Source organism: Octopus bimaculoides, chromosome 1 (assembly GCF_001194135.2).
Source record: "Octopus bimaculoides isolate UCB-OBI-ISO-001 chromosome 1, ASM119413v2, whole genome shotgun sequence".
NCBI lineage: Eukaryota > Metazoa > Mollusca > Cephalopoda > Octopoda > Octopodidae > Octopus > Octopus bimaculoides.
The window spans coordinates 74,636,389-74,652,750 of record NC_068981.1 but is presented as its reverse complement, the minus strand read 5'-3'; the positions used below and the strand labels follow the sequence as shown (position 1 = coordinate 74,652,750).

At 34.1% G+C, this 16,362-nt stretch overlaps 1 protein-coding gene across 1 annotated transcript in view; it reads right to left on the bottom strand.

Annotated features, from left to right (window-relative positions):
* LOC106882600 (laminin subunit gamma-1) overlaps positions 1-16,362 on the bottom strand; it is a 193,927-nt gene that overhangs the window by 43,054 nt on the left and 134,511 nt on the right. The window contains exons 4-5 of the mRNA XM_052977280.1: positions 4,863-5,029; positions 645-833 (exon numbers count right to left, since the gene is read on the bottom strand). Coding sequence (XP_052833240.1) covers positions 645-833; positions 4,863-5,029 — 356 coding nt within the window. The remainder of the gene's footprint in view (positions 1-644; positions 834-4,862; positions 5,030-16,362) is intronic.

The window sequence follows — 16,362 nt, the reverse complement described above, 5'->3', positions numbered from 1 at the left end:
ATATATGGTATGTATACCTTATACACACACACACACACACACACACACATGCATTAATCAAAGTATACAGTATTGTAGATCCATTTCAGCTAATCTTGACAATCAGTTTTGCACTGGATATTAATTAATGGCATGATTGAGTAACACCATATGCTCTTCAAAGATAGCAAGTGTTTTATTTTTTCCATACCTGCCATCCCTGAAGAATTAGTGGTGTAACATAACTTTGCTGTTATCGATGTATGGTTACCTAATCCCCTGTATGAAACTGATTGGTAAGATTAGGTGAAATGGATCTATAATTCTGTATACTTAGATTAATATACCTACTCTACTGGTAAATATATGAGTCCATATTTTTTTATGGCATGGATACTTAGATGACTCTCTCTCTCTCTCTCTCTCTCTCTGTGTGTGGAGTGGGGGAGAGACAGGCTGAAAAAAACCATACACGCACAAACATAGAAGCAGACTCCATTTGATTTGCCTTTGATCCACTACATGAAGACAAAATGCTTCCATGTTATACCTGTGACTCAATGAAATAGAGCTTGTTAATATGCCATAAAATAAATATGACTAAACATAAGGCAAATAAATATGAAGTGCAAGAAGTAGTTACAGAGTTATGTGTTAATACTTACCAGTTGGATTACAATTGCATGGCATGCACATATGTTGTGGTTGTTTCAAGAAGTGGTTCACTTTGCACTGGTCACAGGCAGGTCCAGCAGTGTTGTCCCGACAGTTGATACAATAGCCACCATGACCAGTTTGGTCATACAAAGTTTGGTTGAAAATACATTCCCGAGATTTTCCATTGCAGTTACACTCTAAAATCATACAAATAAATGGATAAATAAATACAATGCACAAATCACAATATTTGCAATCAATGCATCACAGACATCTATTTTAATGACATGTATAACTGTGAGTATATTTGTGCAAGAAAGGTTGGGGTGGTTGGGAATTCTACATTTAATGAATTACAATAACGATGACATCTTTAGTACATAATATCACACTAGTTATATAATCCATTCCAGGAATTGGAGAGGTAGAAAGGAAAATTTAGAGTCAGAATTCAGATTTATCAAGACTGTCATTCTTATAACTTTCATGTCACTGGTGCCAAGATGTAATCACCCTTCCACAAATTTCAATAGTTTTCTTAACTGAGGAATATCTACAGCATGGGCAGATAGTCCTTCCCAGTGTAGCTTTCCTTCAGTTGGCACTTTGGGAGACAGTCCAGATTTAACTAAGTCAAGAAAAAATGTTTTCATCTTTATTGTTATTTTATATTTACTTTCCATGTTGGCACGAACCAGATGGGTCATTTCTGCTCTTCTAGATGGATCAGGAGAGCATATTACATCTATTAGCTTCATATTTAATTTGGTTTCAGTGGTTGGATACCTTTCCAAATACCAACCACTTTAAAGAGTGTACTACATGCATTTTTTCATAGCACTAACACTAGAGGGATTGCTATGTTTTTTGACAAGGCTAACACATTTTCACACCCCTACACTTTGCAGGGTGAACTGGGTACATTCCACTGTGGAACCAACACCAGAGAGAATGTGAGTGAGAAAGTGATGGGTAATCAGTGAAGAAGATATGTAGAGTGTATGAGGAAAATGCAAGTCTGGTGGAGTTTCTTAATTATATATCTGAAGATGGTGAAAGAGCTAGGGTGATAAGGATGATAGTGCAATGTCCTAGATTCCCTATTCTATGAAACAAGACTAACAGGCACTTAAAATTTACAACATACATATTATCATGTATTTTGGTAACTGTATTATTGAAAACCATCTTTCTGTGTTTTTAAAGAATCAACTTGACTTTTAATACTTTCCATGTCTATGACTGACATATACTATAGAGAAAATGCCAATCTTTAACAGTATTGCATCGAGAAGATTTCTCTATAAACAATGCTCAGAGGTAGTTTATTCTACAGTGTTCATAGCAGAACTTGAGTACAACACTAAAAGCTAAGAAAACATTTGTCAACTATACAATGCTCCTACCACTTGCAGTGGTGAATAGTACCACACAACTGCACCCATTTACAATTAGCTAGATGTTTCCACATAAAGCATCAAAGTACCTGTGACTTATGTTTTACAAAGGGTAAAGCAGTAACAGCTCCCAAACAAACAAAATACCACAAAAAAAAAAATGAAATAAATATACAGAAATACCAAGACTTCTTTTGTTTGACAAATAAGATACACTATGTAAAAATACTTACCTAAAATTATATCCTGAGAGCAATAATAAAAGATGAAAAGAAGAGATGCTTTCAATATACACACAATGCTAACCATTTCAATAATACATTAACATTGTTATTACTAATTTTATTGTTATTACTAATTTTACAGTAACTATTGATACAAACACCATTTTAACATGTATTAAACTTTGCTTGTACATCAAATAGTTTAATTAGTCTCAAATCTTTATTTCTCATAGGGTTCCATCACTCACACTAATAATAATAATAATAATAATAATAATGATAATAATAATAATAAATAATAATAATAATAATAATAATCATCATCATCATCATCATCATCGTTTAACATCCGCTTTCCATGCTAGCATGGGTTGGACGATTTGACTGAGGACTGGTGAAACCGGATGGCAACACAATAATAATAATAATAATAATAATAATAATAATAATAACAAATTGGTATTTTGATCACTCAGTTTTTTCAACCTTGACAGCTATACTGTGTATAACTTTCAATGCAAAAGGAAAATTTAATTTTATTAACATATGTTTATAAAGGCTAAAACAAACTTTATTATATTTATCAAAATTATGCTTGAGCAGAAATTGCTTCTTTCTATAAACATCCCTCTTGTAATTGTATTACACATTTCAAAAATAAATATTTCTACATGAAACTGACTGGCAATTGGTGAATTTTATAGGATATCTATAAAATACTTACAGAAAGAACAAAACCTCCTCCTGATCATCATCATCATCATCATTACTGTCATCATTGTTATCACAATCATCATCATTCTTCTTCTTCTTCTTCTTATCATTATTATTGTTATTATTTAACACCTGCTCTCCATGCTGGCAATGATTTAGAAGTCCTACTTTCTATTTTGGCATGGTGTCTATAGCTGGATGCTCTTCCTAACACCAACCACTTAACAGAGTATACTGGATACATTTTACTTGGCACCAGCACCGGTGAGATCGCCAAGTAACATGCAAGGTAAGACCTCTCAGCTGAGGGGGAGTGATATTGAGGGAGGTACTCCTACCAAAGACTATTATAGTCATTATGATGATATACAAAAGTGTATGATATGAGTGACTAACATAATTCCTTCTATATTCATGTTAGATAATGTTCATTTTGAAAAGATTATTACTATAATAAAATAGAACAAAACCAAACATGTATGTGCTGTAAATGGTTATCAGAACTCTTCTTCCAAGATGCAAGCATATCAGATTCAAAATAAAATTTCAGATCAAATCTCTTTGTCAGATTCCAAATTATCCATTATATTATTTCTCAATAAAAGAAAACATCACTATCATTAACACCCAGGTATGACTGAGTCATTCATGAAGTTTGTTTCTCAACCTAATAATCTTAGGTTTGGTTCCACTGCATGACCCCCACTCAGTAAACATCTGGTATTATTGCCTTGAATCGTCAATACCTTGAGAGTGTAACTGGTAGAGGGTAACTATATAGAAGCCCATCCTTTGTGTTTGTGAGAGTATGTAAACATTGCCATATCCACTTCTTGCATCAGATCAAGTGAGCAGAAAAATGGTACCATCATGTTTATATTCTCAATGAACATTTTACTAGCAGAACAGGAAATAGTAGGCAACAAGAAGAGCGCCCAACCATGAAAATATGGCCTCAAACAAATACCCACTTCGTCTATGGCAGTATAGAAAATCAGGCATAAAACAATTAAAAATTTATTATAAATCATTTTTTTCATCATCAGGATTCTATGCAAAATATTTCACACAGAGAACTCAAAACGTTTCTACTAATGTGACCCATCTTTATTTTATCTTCTGTTAGAATACTGCAAGTTATGTTGGACAACACATTTTCCAAAATATTTTTTTCTTCATTTTTGATGCTCCTCTTTCTCTTTATAAATTTTGATAAGCATTGTCAACAATGCTTACCTCCCCCTGATTCACATACAATCTTAACTAAAGGTGAATCATCTTGCTCACTGGTGCTTATTTTGCTACAAAACCAAGCAATCAACCATGAAGATCATGAACAGGGGCACACAGATTGAACAGGCAGGCAATATTTGGTGTTTGAAGCACATGTTGAAGTCTTGGAGATAGCATCAACCAAGAAGACAATAGCCAGCAAGCTTCCTGAGTATGCCAGCAAGTGGAGGCGCTCATGGAAATGGAAGCACATAAACAAACAGATGAACAGGTTACAACATCATCAAACAGAAATGTCTTAATGTTTAATGATATCAACTAACCACCTCAAAAGTACTACTAAAATATGATGGGTCCTTAAACCTCATAAAAAAAACTAGAATGGAAATAAAATATTGATTTCAAATTTTGGCAACAAGGTCATCAAATTCAGGGGAAGGATAAAATCAATTACATTGACCCTAGTGCTCAATTGGTACTTATTTTATCGATCTTGAAAGGAGGAAAGGCAAAGTTGACCTCAACAGAATTTGAAATGTGAAGATGGACTAAATACCACTAAGCATTTTGCTTGGCATGCTAACGATTCTCCCAGTTCAGCGCCTTCTCTAACAGAAATAAAATACTATGAGGAATTTTGATTAACTTAATCACTTACGTAGACACTCTTGAGCATCAGTTTCTGTTGCTCTTTTCCAGGGTCTATCATTGTAAAAACTACTGCACTTTTCACAGCTTACTCCAGCAGTGTTGTGTTCACACTTGCACCGGACACGGTTATCAGCGGTTTTTTCACAGGCTTTAGCATGACCATTACATTTGCATCTGAAACAAAAAGAAACTATAAATTATTGGTAGGAAATAATCATGAAGGTTTCAAAAATAATTGTTTGAGAGTAAACATCAATATAAAGAAACTTTACAACAAATCAAGCTTAAGAAATTTAGCAAGCAGAACTTAGCAAAACAAATGCAACAATATTTTTCTTTTACACAGTAGGACATTGTGCAGAAACATGGAATCTCAAAATAATATGAAAGCTTAAAAACAGAAATGGCAAAACCCATGAAGAGATAATGGCTTCTGAACATAATGTTCACTGGGAATATAAAACAACACGTTTTTTTTTTTAAGGCAAGGAGACAGTAAAACACACACACTCTCATTTACTTGCATACATATGCACATCTATACACCAAGCTTCTTTCAGTTTCTGTCTACAAATTGCACTCATAAGGCTTTGGTTAGTTTAGAGCTTTTGTAGAAGTCACTTGCCCAAAGTTCTATGCAGTATAATTGAATACAAAACCATACATTTGATACTATCAATCTGAGGTTGATGATTAATTAACTCCCTTTCTGCAAAATTTCAGATCTTGTGCCTAAAACAAATACTAATCTAGCTGAAGTCAAATTTACCTTTCGTTTTTCTATGAACAATGCAATAAATAAATCAATTGAATCTACTATACCTCACCCACCAAAATTTGGGACCTTGTTTCTATATAACGTATCAAAAACAGTGCCCAAATATGAAATCCTTGATTCACAAAACTCAAAAAATCATTATGCAGAAATAACAGCTGGTTATAGAAGAGATGACTAGATCTTTGTCATTTTAAAGTATTCTATCTTTCCAAGTTGGAAAGGGCTGTAATGCAATTCACAGGTTTCTATGAGTTTTAGTTCCATGTTATATCTCATCTGTAAGACTCATCAATTTTTAAATAACATGCCTAATTAAAATTTATTCCACTGATTGAAGTAAGAACTTAGGGCTCAATAATCCTCCAACATACTTTGCATTCAAAATTTATTTTCAAGATGTGAGAAGAAATAAACTTTCTTTTGTTTCCTTTCCTGCAGACTTTTAGTTAAAAGTGCTACAAGCTGAAACTCACTGCTGCTTTAAGATGCTTCCTTTCTTATATGTTCCATCAATCTTCTGTGTGTGCTCCATGTGATGGGTAGATACCAACACAAAGTGTCACTTGAATTTCAGTTGACATTTTAATGGAGTTACTTAATATCTTTACAGGAGTAAACTTTAGAAAGAATATGTTAACCTGATTAAATTTAATGAGAATTTTCTAAACAAATTAAACAACCTTCAGCAGTAAAACATAAAATGCCAATTATGATTTATGTGTCTGATTCTATATGAACTGTGAAAATAAAGACCAAACCACATCTGAAAGTAACCAGTTGTTTTGGTTGTGTAAGTAAGTCCCCAAGTCAACAATGATCAATCAGGTCCATGGCATGCAGGTTGTCAATTGAATGTCCAGGATTGATCCACAGATTCATTTTGTTAGTTATACCATGTCTCCATCCAGCTCAATTCCATACTGCACACTCTAGTAGGCAATGATGATTCATATGGGATATAGTAAGACTGTCTGAACTTACTGTAATTTTTCAGCTGTTCAGTCGGTCTTATGCACTTGTAGATTCTGGTAATGGTTCAAAAGAGGTGAGCAAAGTGAACTCAGTCACAGCATGACATTTGTTCGTCATCATCGTCGTCGTCATCATCATCGTCATCATCACCTTCATTATTTTGACATCCACTTCTACATGCTTGCATGGGTGAGTCAGATAGAATTCATTGAGGCAGATTTTCTACAATTGGATGCTCTTCCTATCTCCAACCCTCACCTGTTTCCAAATAAGATGATGCTTCTCATGGCTTGGCACGTTTTCACAGAAGACAGGAAATGAAGGACATCACTTGTATGACAGTGATGCTCCTTGACAACTACCACACGAGGTCAGACATATAAATTCCAAGAAGCAATAAATTACAGAACTCAATACATAAACGTAGTGTTCTTTAATACTTTATAACTGAAAGGCTCATAATTCCAGTACTCCAAGTTTCACATTTCCGATTATTCAACTGGTGGGAAGAGCATCCAGCCAGAGAAACAATGTTAGAACAGACAATGGAGCCTGGTGGAGTCCTTGGCCTTACCAGTACCAGTCAAACAGTCCAAGCCATGCTACATGGAAAACAGATGATGATCTGAACCTAGTGACAAGAACAAAAACAGCAGTTTCAAGCTCATTTCATTTCATTTCCAGCTCTCAAGGGCCAGTGAGATTACTAATGAAGTCATAACCATGTGGCCAGTAAATAACAGTACAGCATTTAGCCTCATAAGTCCTTATCCAGCTTTGTGCATACAAAGAAAAAAAATTCAAAAAAATATTAAGTATTTTTTCAGAGAATAAAGTTTGGTTCAGGCCATTATTTTTTTCCTTCACCACCACATTTCTTGTTTGTTAACACAACTAGCATTTGGAACTTGTAAACAGAAAAAATTCACCTTGCAGTTGCCTCTACCCTAAGTCCTTTTTATAATCATCAAGAACAGAGATCAAAATAAATACTAATTACATATATTTCACATACGTAAGTGCAATAAATAGCATCAGACATCTAACGACTGTATATTCTGTCAGACTACTCCTAACAGGTGGAACCTTTATGAATAATTAATTGTATGGACTTTCTAAATGAGGTGCTAAGAGATATTATGTTCATGATACTTTCCTAAGATAGCAATAAATCCATAAGCAAAATGGTCTTTCTAATGACAAAATATAATAATTTAACCATTAGTATTTAAACTGGCCTTATCCAGCCCAAATATTCTATTTGTTTTATATTCAAACTAGCCAAATCTGGCTTTTCACACCTATCCTACAATGTCGTTTTAAAACTAAACAATCACATCATTGAAATTTCGAAGCCACAAGATAAAACATGATTGATTCAAAACAATATGAATAGATTAGCATTACATTTAACTGGGTAATCTAAATGCTGAAGGGTTAAGGCCAAAATTCAGTTGTGCAAAAGCTGATAAACATATCAATGAGAATGCCATTAAAAAAATCAAAATGGCACATGTGAGCGCATGTGTGTGTGTGCATGTGTGTGTTTGACCACTGCTTGACAACAGGCGTTAGTTGTTTACAACCATTAACTTAGTGGTTCAGTAAAAAAGACTGAGAGAATAAGTACCAGACTTTAACAATAGATAGAATCAGTTATTGCTATACTAACACAATTTTGAGCCATTTTAGAATTTTTTAAAACTGTAGAAAATATATCAGTCATCTTGTAGACATTAAATCGGTAAAGAGGACTTTACTGAGACAGTAACTAATAAAGATGGATTGCCATAATAGAGCTTCCATACAAATGTTTATATATTTATAAAGGGAAAATAAAGCAAGTACAGTGACAAAAAACATTCAGTATATACTTCAAGAATGAATTTACATTGCAAGTCATGAAAGGGAAACAAATAAAGAATAGACTATGACAAATGTGTAAGACACAGGCTTAACATTCACACAGAGAGATTCTACATGTTAATATATCAGTGCATCAGGTACTGCCTCAGAATTACAAGGCTATTGGTTTAGTTCCTTGACAAAGTGGCATGTTGCATATTTGAGCAAGGCACTTCATTTCACACCATTCCAGTCTACTCAGCTGAAACTGAGTACTAGCCTTAATTAGTGGAAGTGCATGGCTTAGTGGTTAGGGTGTTGGACTCATGATCATAATATTGTGGTTTCCATTCCTGGATCAGGCAATGCATTATATTCTTGAGCAAAACACCTCATTTCACGTAGCTCCAGTCCACTCAGCTGGCAAAAATGAGTAATCCTGCAATTGACTGGAGGACTGACCAGGTGGGGAATATATATGCCATGGAAACTGGCCCTTATGAGTCAGCATTACTCAAGAAAGTAACTTTACCTTTTTACTAAGCTTAAAGGTAGTACAGCCCCTCCTCCCTACAGTTGCAACATCCTCAGCCTTCCTACCCCCGGTCAGTCAAGAAGTAGGAAGGCTGTGAGAGTGCCTGTGTCTGCTCATGACTACACAGATACCTAAAACAATTAGTGATAGCTTGGTACATGGTAATTAGTAATACTTACAAGTGATGGCTGTGGTTGCTGGTTAATTTTTTTAGTGTAAATAATGTACATTATCAACTTTAGGTGGTTAAACGTTTTAAAGAATTATTTGAACAGACTAGAACATAAGGTGATACACAAAACATTAAACAGATTCTACTTTGGAATTCAGTTATGTTAGCATAAAGACCAAATAATTTGCCAGAATTATTGTTGCTTATAATAGTCATATAGTTTTGATGACTTTCAGATAGATTATTGTAAACGTGCTAAAATGGATAAGATGAATTTTTTAAATTTAGGTAGTTTAATAAATATTTCATTGCTTCCTACCACTTATCTATGAAACGAAAGTGGTATTAAATGCAAGTAATGCAAATTGAAACAAACATAACATGTCTTATCTAGAGGCACAGCACCATACATTAAATGAATTGAATCACTATCTTGCAACATGTCATCTGCCATCTTAGCCTGCCAGCAATCGTGTTATCTGCTTCTCCACCTAAATGTATGTATGCATGTGTGATTGCATAGTTATACAAGTTAATTTAGATATATATACATACATAAATTAATAAATAATAGTCATTTAGTTGCTATCTATTAGCAAAAAAACAACAAATATAAACAAGAGTACTCAGAGAGAGCAAACCTTTGCCAAGGCAACAGCGTCTTCTCAATGATTAGCCAGAGATGATTTTTAAAGTGAGAATATCTGAAATAAACTTGACAGCTCTCAAAAACGAGAATACTAAAAATGAAGCCGACCGCTATCAAAGATTAAACAAAAAAAAAAAAACAGGAAAAATAATCCAGAATCCTTGTCAGGTAGTGGATTGATCCCAAAATCTAATCAGTTCATGCCAGTCATGAGGCTAAATATCCCTGAAAGTTTCATCCGAATCCATCCAGCAGTTCTTGAGATATCTTGTCCACAGATAACCCAACAAACAAACAAACAAACAACCATGACTGAAAATAATACCTCCACCTTCGCTAAGGCGGAGGTAATAACAATTAGTTACTTGCTAACCACTACAGAAATTATTATTAGTCACACATTTAAATATACCTGATACCAAAGTAAAATATAATTAAGAGACTAATAAACTTAGAAGCTGTAGATGACACTTATTTGCAGTAGAAATATAAATAACAGACCATTAGAAAAATCAAGCCTCAAAGATTTACCCAAAAACTAACTAGCGAGATTTGTAAGATTTTGGGGAGCACTGATCCTTACTAATAAAGTTAGGTGTATAATACAATCAATAGAGTAAAGAATGTGTATAGGTATAAAAGCTAGAGTAGAATGCTGGACACATACAGACTAAATACAGTGAGTTTCATATATAACAGATTTGAGTAACACAACTATCATGCTTTATATAACCATTGTTTCTATTGCAAATTAAAATGTTTATATTGATAGGTGAGCCAAGATGATAAGGTACCAGACATTCAAACTATTGGTTGATGTTTGTGTTCTACGCTGTTTCTGCAATTAACCCTTTTGCATTTAAACCAGCTATATCTGGCCAAAATATTCTGCCTGTTTTATGTTCAAAGTGGCCAGATCTAATCTGTCATACCTACCCTACACTGTCATTCTAAAAATAGATGATCACATCATCAAATTCTCAAAGCCATAAAATAAGGCATAATTAATTCAAAACAATGTGAATAAATAAGCATTACATTTGACAAGAGTAACCTCAATGCCAATGAGTTAAGACAATTTTATGCATCAATTAAAAACACTGATATAATTATCTACTTCAAATGAAAGGAATACTGAACAAGAGCACTGTAAACTTAACAGGAGTATTTCAATAGGCTGCCATACCAAGTCCAACTCAGCTCCATAGCAGAGCATCATTCTTCAAATGGAGGGTTCAGGAGTGAGCCAGCAAGTCACTGCTGCAGAAATAATGTCGAAAGAAATTTTGTGAGGGTTGTATGTTCCACAAAGTGTTTGGCTAGGAGGATAGAATGGAAACATAAAATAAATCGCAGGCCACCACTGGTAAGTTACATCTGTTGAATATTAACCAAAACTGATTGTATTTAAATGACCTATCTTTGCATTACATGCATATTTAACAGCTGTTTTCCAACAAAGAAACTTGGTAATTACAAACTTGTTTTATCATTAACTGTACAAAGATCCTTTAATTTGGCAATAAACAAACTATAATTCAAAATACCCAGGTCTATAGTTTGTATTTTCTTTAAATGTAAAGATCTTAATGTATTTTTTGAATTGTTGAGTATAAAATTATTTCAGAATATAGAATACAGTCTTACACTTAGAGAATAAAATAAACCTAAGCTTATCATAGGTTCTTTACTGATATATGCAAAGAGAAATTGCTAAAGGTAAAAATTAAAACGGAATCTACTCTATCTGTTCATGAAGAACAAATTACTATTCTATATAGTAGAGGAAGAAATAGTTTACAGACTCTAGTTTATTATAAGTGTCTGTGTTAACAATTATAGAGAGATGAAAAGAAAAGGCAAGTATGATAAACAAACTCAGAATGTTTTATTGTTTTTTCTAAGGTAGATTAAACACATCATGTCCATCTGTCTGTCCATCCACTACCTGTGTATCCAATTATCTATCTATCTTATGTCTATATATATATATATATATATATATATATATATATATATAGTCACAAATGACTGTTTCATAACTTAAAACATGTATTGTTTTCTCTTGTATCATACAATATATTCTATATGTTTTGTAGAATGATACATTAAGGAGTTTTTTCTTTTTTTTATGAGTAATACTAGGTTACTTGAATCTATGTTGTTGGCACTGTCGCTTACGATGTTGAGGGTTCCAGTTGATCTGATCAACGGAACAGCCTGCTCGTGAAATTAACGCACAAGTGGTTGAGAACTCCACAGACACGTGTACCCTTAACGTAGTTCTCATGGATATTCAGCGTGACACAGTGTGACAAGGCTGACCCTTTGAATTACAGGCACAACAGAAACAGGAAGTAAGAGTGAGAGAAAGTTGCGGTGAAAGAGTACAGCAGGGTTTGCCACCATCCCCTGCCGGAGCCTCGTGGAGCTTTAGGTGTTTTCGCTCAATAAACACTCACAACGCCCGTTCTGGGAATCGAAACCAATGATCCTATGACTGCGAGTCTGCTGCCCTAACCACTATGCCATTGCGCCTCCACACTTGAATCTATATACTGTGACTTAAATAAATACACACACATACATACACTAATTTACCATTGAGTGTAATAAGGATTCCTAATGCTGACACAGAGTCATTTTGAGAAAGGGAACAGTCAATCTATTGGTCCTATTATTTAACTGGTGAGTATCTGATGAACCCTGGAAGGATAATAAATGAAATCAAACTTAGCAGAATTTGAAACAACTGTGTATAATACGGAAATCTAGGTAGGTTAAGTCATAACGGCTCTGGAATTAGTAGTAGTAAGAGTATAAGAAGTAGAGACAAAGCAAAAATTCTGGGTTGAACTGGTCTTTACATATGGAAGAAATTAAATAAGATTTTATTTTTTTTTAAATAACGAGACAGAGGCCATGTTTGTCAGAAGGAACACAAGCAAGAATATGAGATTCACATTTGAAACAGGCAAACTTTGTTGGCCATGTGTTGTTAATATGTTGATTTATAAGGTCTTTAATATGGAAACTGGGACCCATGACAGATACAAAAGGACCCTTTATACACCAATCAACGTCTTTCTTGCTTTTGTTTGTTTGTTGTTGGTTTTTTTTTGGGGGGGGGGGCAAACTTCAACTGTTTTAAATTTCTTTCAAGTTATTTCAATTCAGCAAGGGAGCATCTATGAAGTCATTCAAGCTGATAGAACTAGTAACCAAATCCTCATCAAACTATTCCCTACTGTTTTAAGAAGAAGAAAAAAAACCATATATATTGAAAAATTCCTTTCCTAAAAACCTTTTTATAGACAGTGAAGAATCAAAATAGAACAACAAGAACAACAAACACAACAACATTACCACAAGTGACTTCAACCTGTTTTCATATAAACAAGTTCTTTACCAACATTTCAAACATAATCTGACAATGGATAAATTCAAAACAAACATAAATAATCCTCAACTGTAAAAACTGTATGGCTAGATAAGATTGATTAAATTTTTTGACAAGTGGAGAATTTCAAACATTCTTATCAAATTCTAATAAATAATAGTCTTAAGTAGAAGAAATAAAGGATCTGGCAAGTCTTATTAGATAGAATAAAAGTTGGAAAAAAAAGCCAGATTATTTATAATGCACATATATTTTGGTGCATGGTGCTTCAGATTAAAATCTTAAAGGTTGAATTTTGCCATGTTTCATTAGGCCATCTGGAGCTGATAAAATAGATTCCACAAAGGTTAACACTAATTACTGTATACTAATCATGTTACGAAGCATAAATAGTATACAAAAACAATATGGCAAGAATTTGTAATTTCCTTTCCTTTTTCCTATTTTATACCTTTTAATGGCTGGGTTTAGAAGGAGGGACAATGCCCCAGAACATTTGCAGGCCTTCTAAATTAATGAAATTAATATTTGAGCCTTTGTTAAGTGTATACCTGCTGAAAAAAATATGAGCAGAAAAAATAGGCGCAGGAGTGGCTGTGTTGTAAGTAGCTTGCTTACCAACCACATGGTTCCGGGTTCAGTCCCACTGCGTGGCACATTGGACAAGTGTCTACTACTATAGCCTCGGGCCGACCAAAGCCTTGTGAGTGGATTTGGTAGACGGAAACTGAAAGAAGCTTGTCGTATATATGTATATGTATATATATACATCTATATGTGTTTGTGATCAAAATTGTAGAAAGAGAGGTTGGATTTTTGTGGGCCAGGGATTGGGGTGTGTTAGTGAGCAAATAGTCACTCTTTTAAACTTTTAGTATTTAAACTGGCCATATCCAGCCAAAATATTCTGTTTTATGTTCAGAATGGTCAGATCCTGCTTCTTACACATAACCTACAATGTCATTCTAAAGATAAACAATCAGATCTTCTTCAAAATCTCAAAGCTACGTAGTAATGCATGATTAATACAAAACGATGTGAATAAATAAGTGATGCATTTGACAGAGTAATCTTAATGCAAAAGGGTTAACTCAGACTAAGACTGCAAATATAAACAACAGTACTGTACAAAATATAGGATCAGTATCTGAATGCTGGCCTCTATTGAGCATTGTGGAAGGGCTGTTTTCATAGGAGTAAAGTGAAGCATTCACCAGAGAGACACCCAGTTATGATGAAACACTACCAACTGCAACACTGGTTCATATTGTTTGAGCTTCACATTTGTGGGTGTGTGTATAATAATGATTGTTTGATATGGTTTATATCAAACATTTATATCAAATTAGTTAAGTATTAAATTTCAGTTCTTATAATTGGGAGCTTTCTAAAAAGAAATTGATATAGTATTTTGTCATAGTCATGTTTTACCTTGACACTGAATATTAGTTTGATCTGCTATTCAGTTACACATTTACAGAACAATTGTATAGAGCATTGTACAGGATGTTGCAGATAATGTCATAAAAAGTTACCAGCATTATCAACACTGAAGTTTACTAGTGCTACAACACTTTTTTTTTCATGTTTCTTTTTTTTTTTTTTACTGTTTAAAATGTACTTATACAAACAAGTTTGCAGGATTTTTATTTTAGACAAGCAAGCATAAAACCCAGGTATTCTTTAAAGCAACATTTAATATAAGATAGTAGAATGTGATCTTGAGATAGGTTTGGTTACTATTTCTAGCAGGTCAGACTCCCAAACAGGTCTCTCTTGCTGGCTTATGTATACATACAAATACACACACACACACACACACACACACACATAAGATGTGTGGACATGCACACATACATAAGACAGAAAGGTGTGGGTTGAGGAAGATTTGGTTGCTATTTTTAGCATGTTTAGCTGCCAAGTAATGATTCACTTGTTGACACATGCATGCATACACATACACACATACAAGGTAGTATTATTATTGGCAGATGAAACAGTAGAAGCTTTGCATCATAAGTTGGATACCTTCCTGATAATCTATTCTGATTAACTTTCAAGCAATAAAATATTTTCAATCAATTTTTTTATGTTTTATCTTCTTTTAATTCATTTTAATGATCTACATTCATAATCATCACAAGCAGCAACTAGTCATAAATGACTACAGAAGCAACACTCAGATAGTTTGTAAGATGCATACACATGTATTTTGGGCATCCAGCCATAGAAACCACACCAAAATAGACGATGGAAACTGGTGCAGCCCCTGACCTTACCAGAACCAGTCAAGCCATCAAACCCACGTCAGCATGGAAAATGGATGTTCAACGATGATCACAATACACATAGACACAATATGATCCTATATACACAATACAAAGTAATCCCCACAATCAAGAACCCTACATAGCATTATTAATATTACCTTTTCTTTTAATCCAGGTCTGTCTGTCCAACATGACCATGATCCTAGGGTCTCCAAGCTTTCATCATCCCTTCTTTATGTTTCCAAGTCATATGGTGAGGTATGACCTAGCTGCTGTAGATGCTCACATAACTCACGTTATCCATATAGGATAGGACTCCCTTCGATTATGAATGACCATGGGATTGCACCTAGAAAATTCCCCATCCAAGTAAGGTTGTTTATGGAAGACCAACAGTCAGCTAAGCATACCAAACTCCCCTCTCCATGCCACCAATGTTATCCAAGGGAAAGGTCAATACAGCTTGGCACTAGTGATGTCGCAACTCATTTCTACAGATGAGAGAATTGGAGCAACATGGAATAAAGTGTTTTGCTCAAAAACACAACACACAGTCCGGTCCAGCAATTGCATAATTGTGAGCCCAATGCTCTAATCACTGAGTCATGCACCTTTATGTTATTCAAGGGAATATAGAAATTTAGTTTATGGAACTAGTTTGGTTGAAGAAGCCACCAAAGGAAAGAAAAGCAACCAGTCTAACTCCTCAATTGGTGAAAGTCAGTACCAGATTCTTTGTAAAGATTTAGTGTTTACATTGTACAAGGCATTCAAGTCACAGGAAAGCAAGTATTTGTAGTAGTAGAAATTTCCTAACAATACATCAAAATGGTTTATATAACTAAAGTGTCTTACTCAGATACATACATAGATACATTATATATAT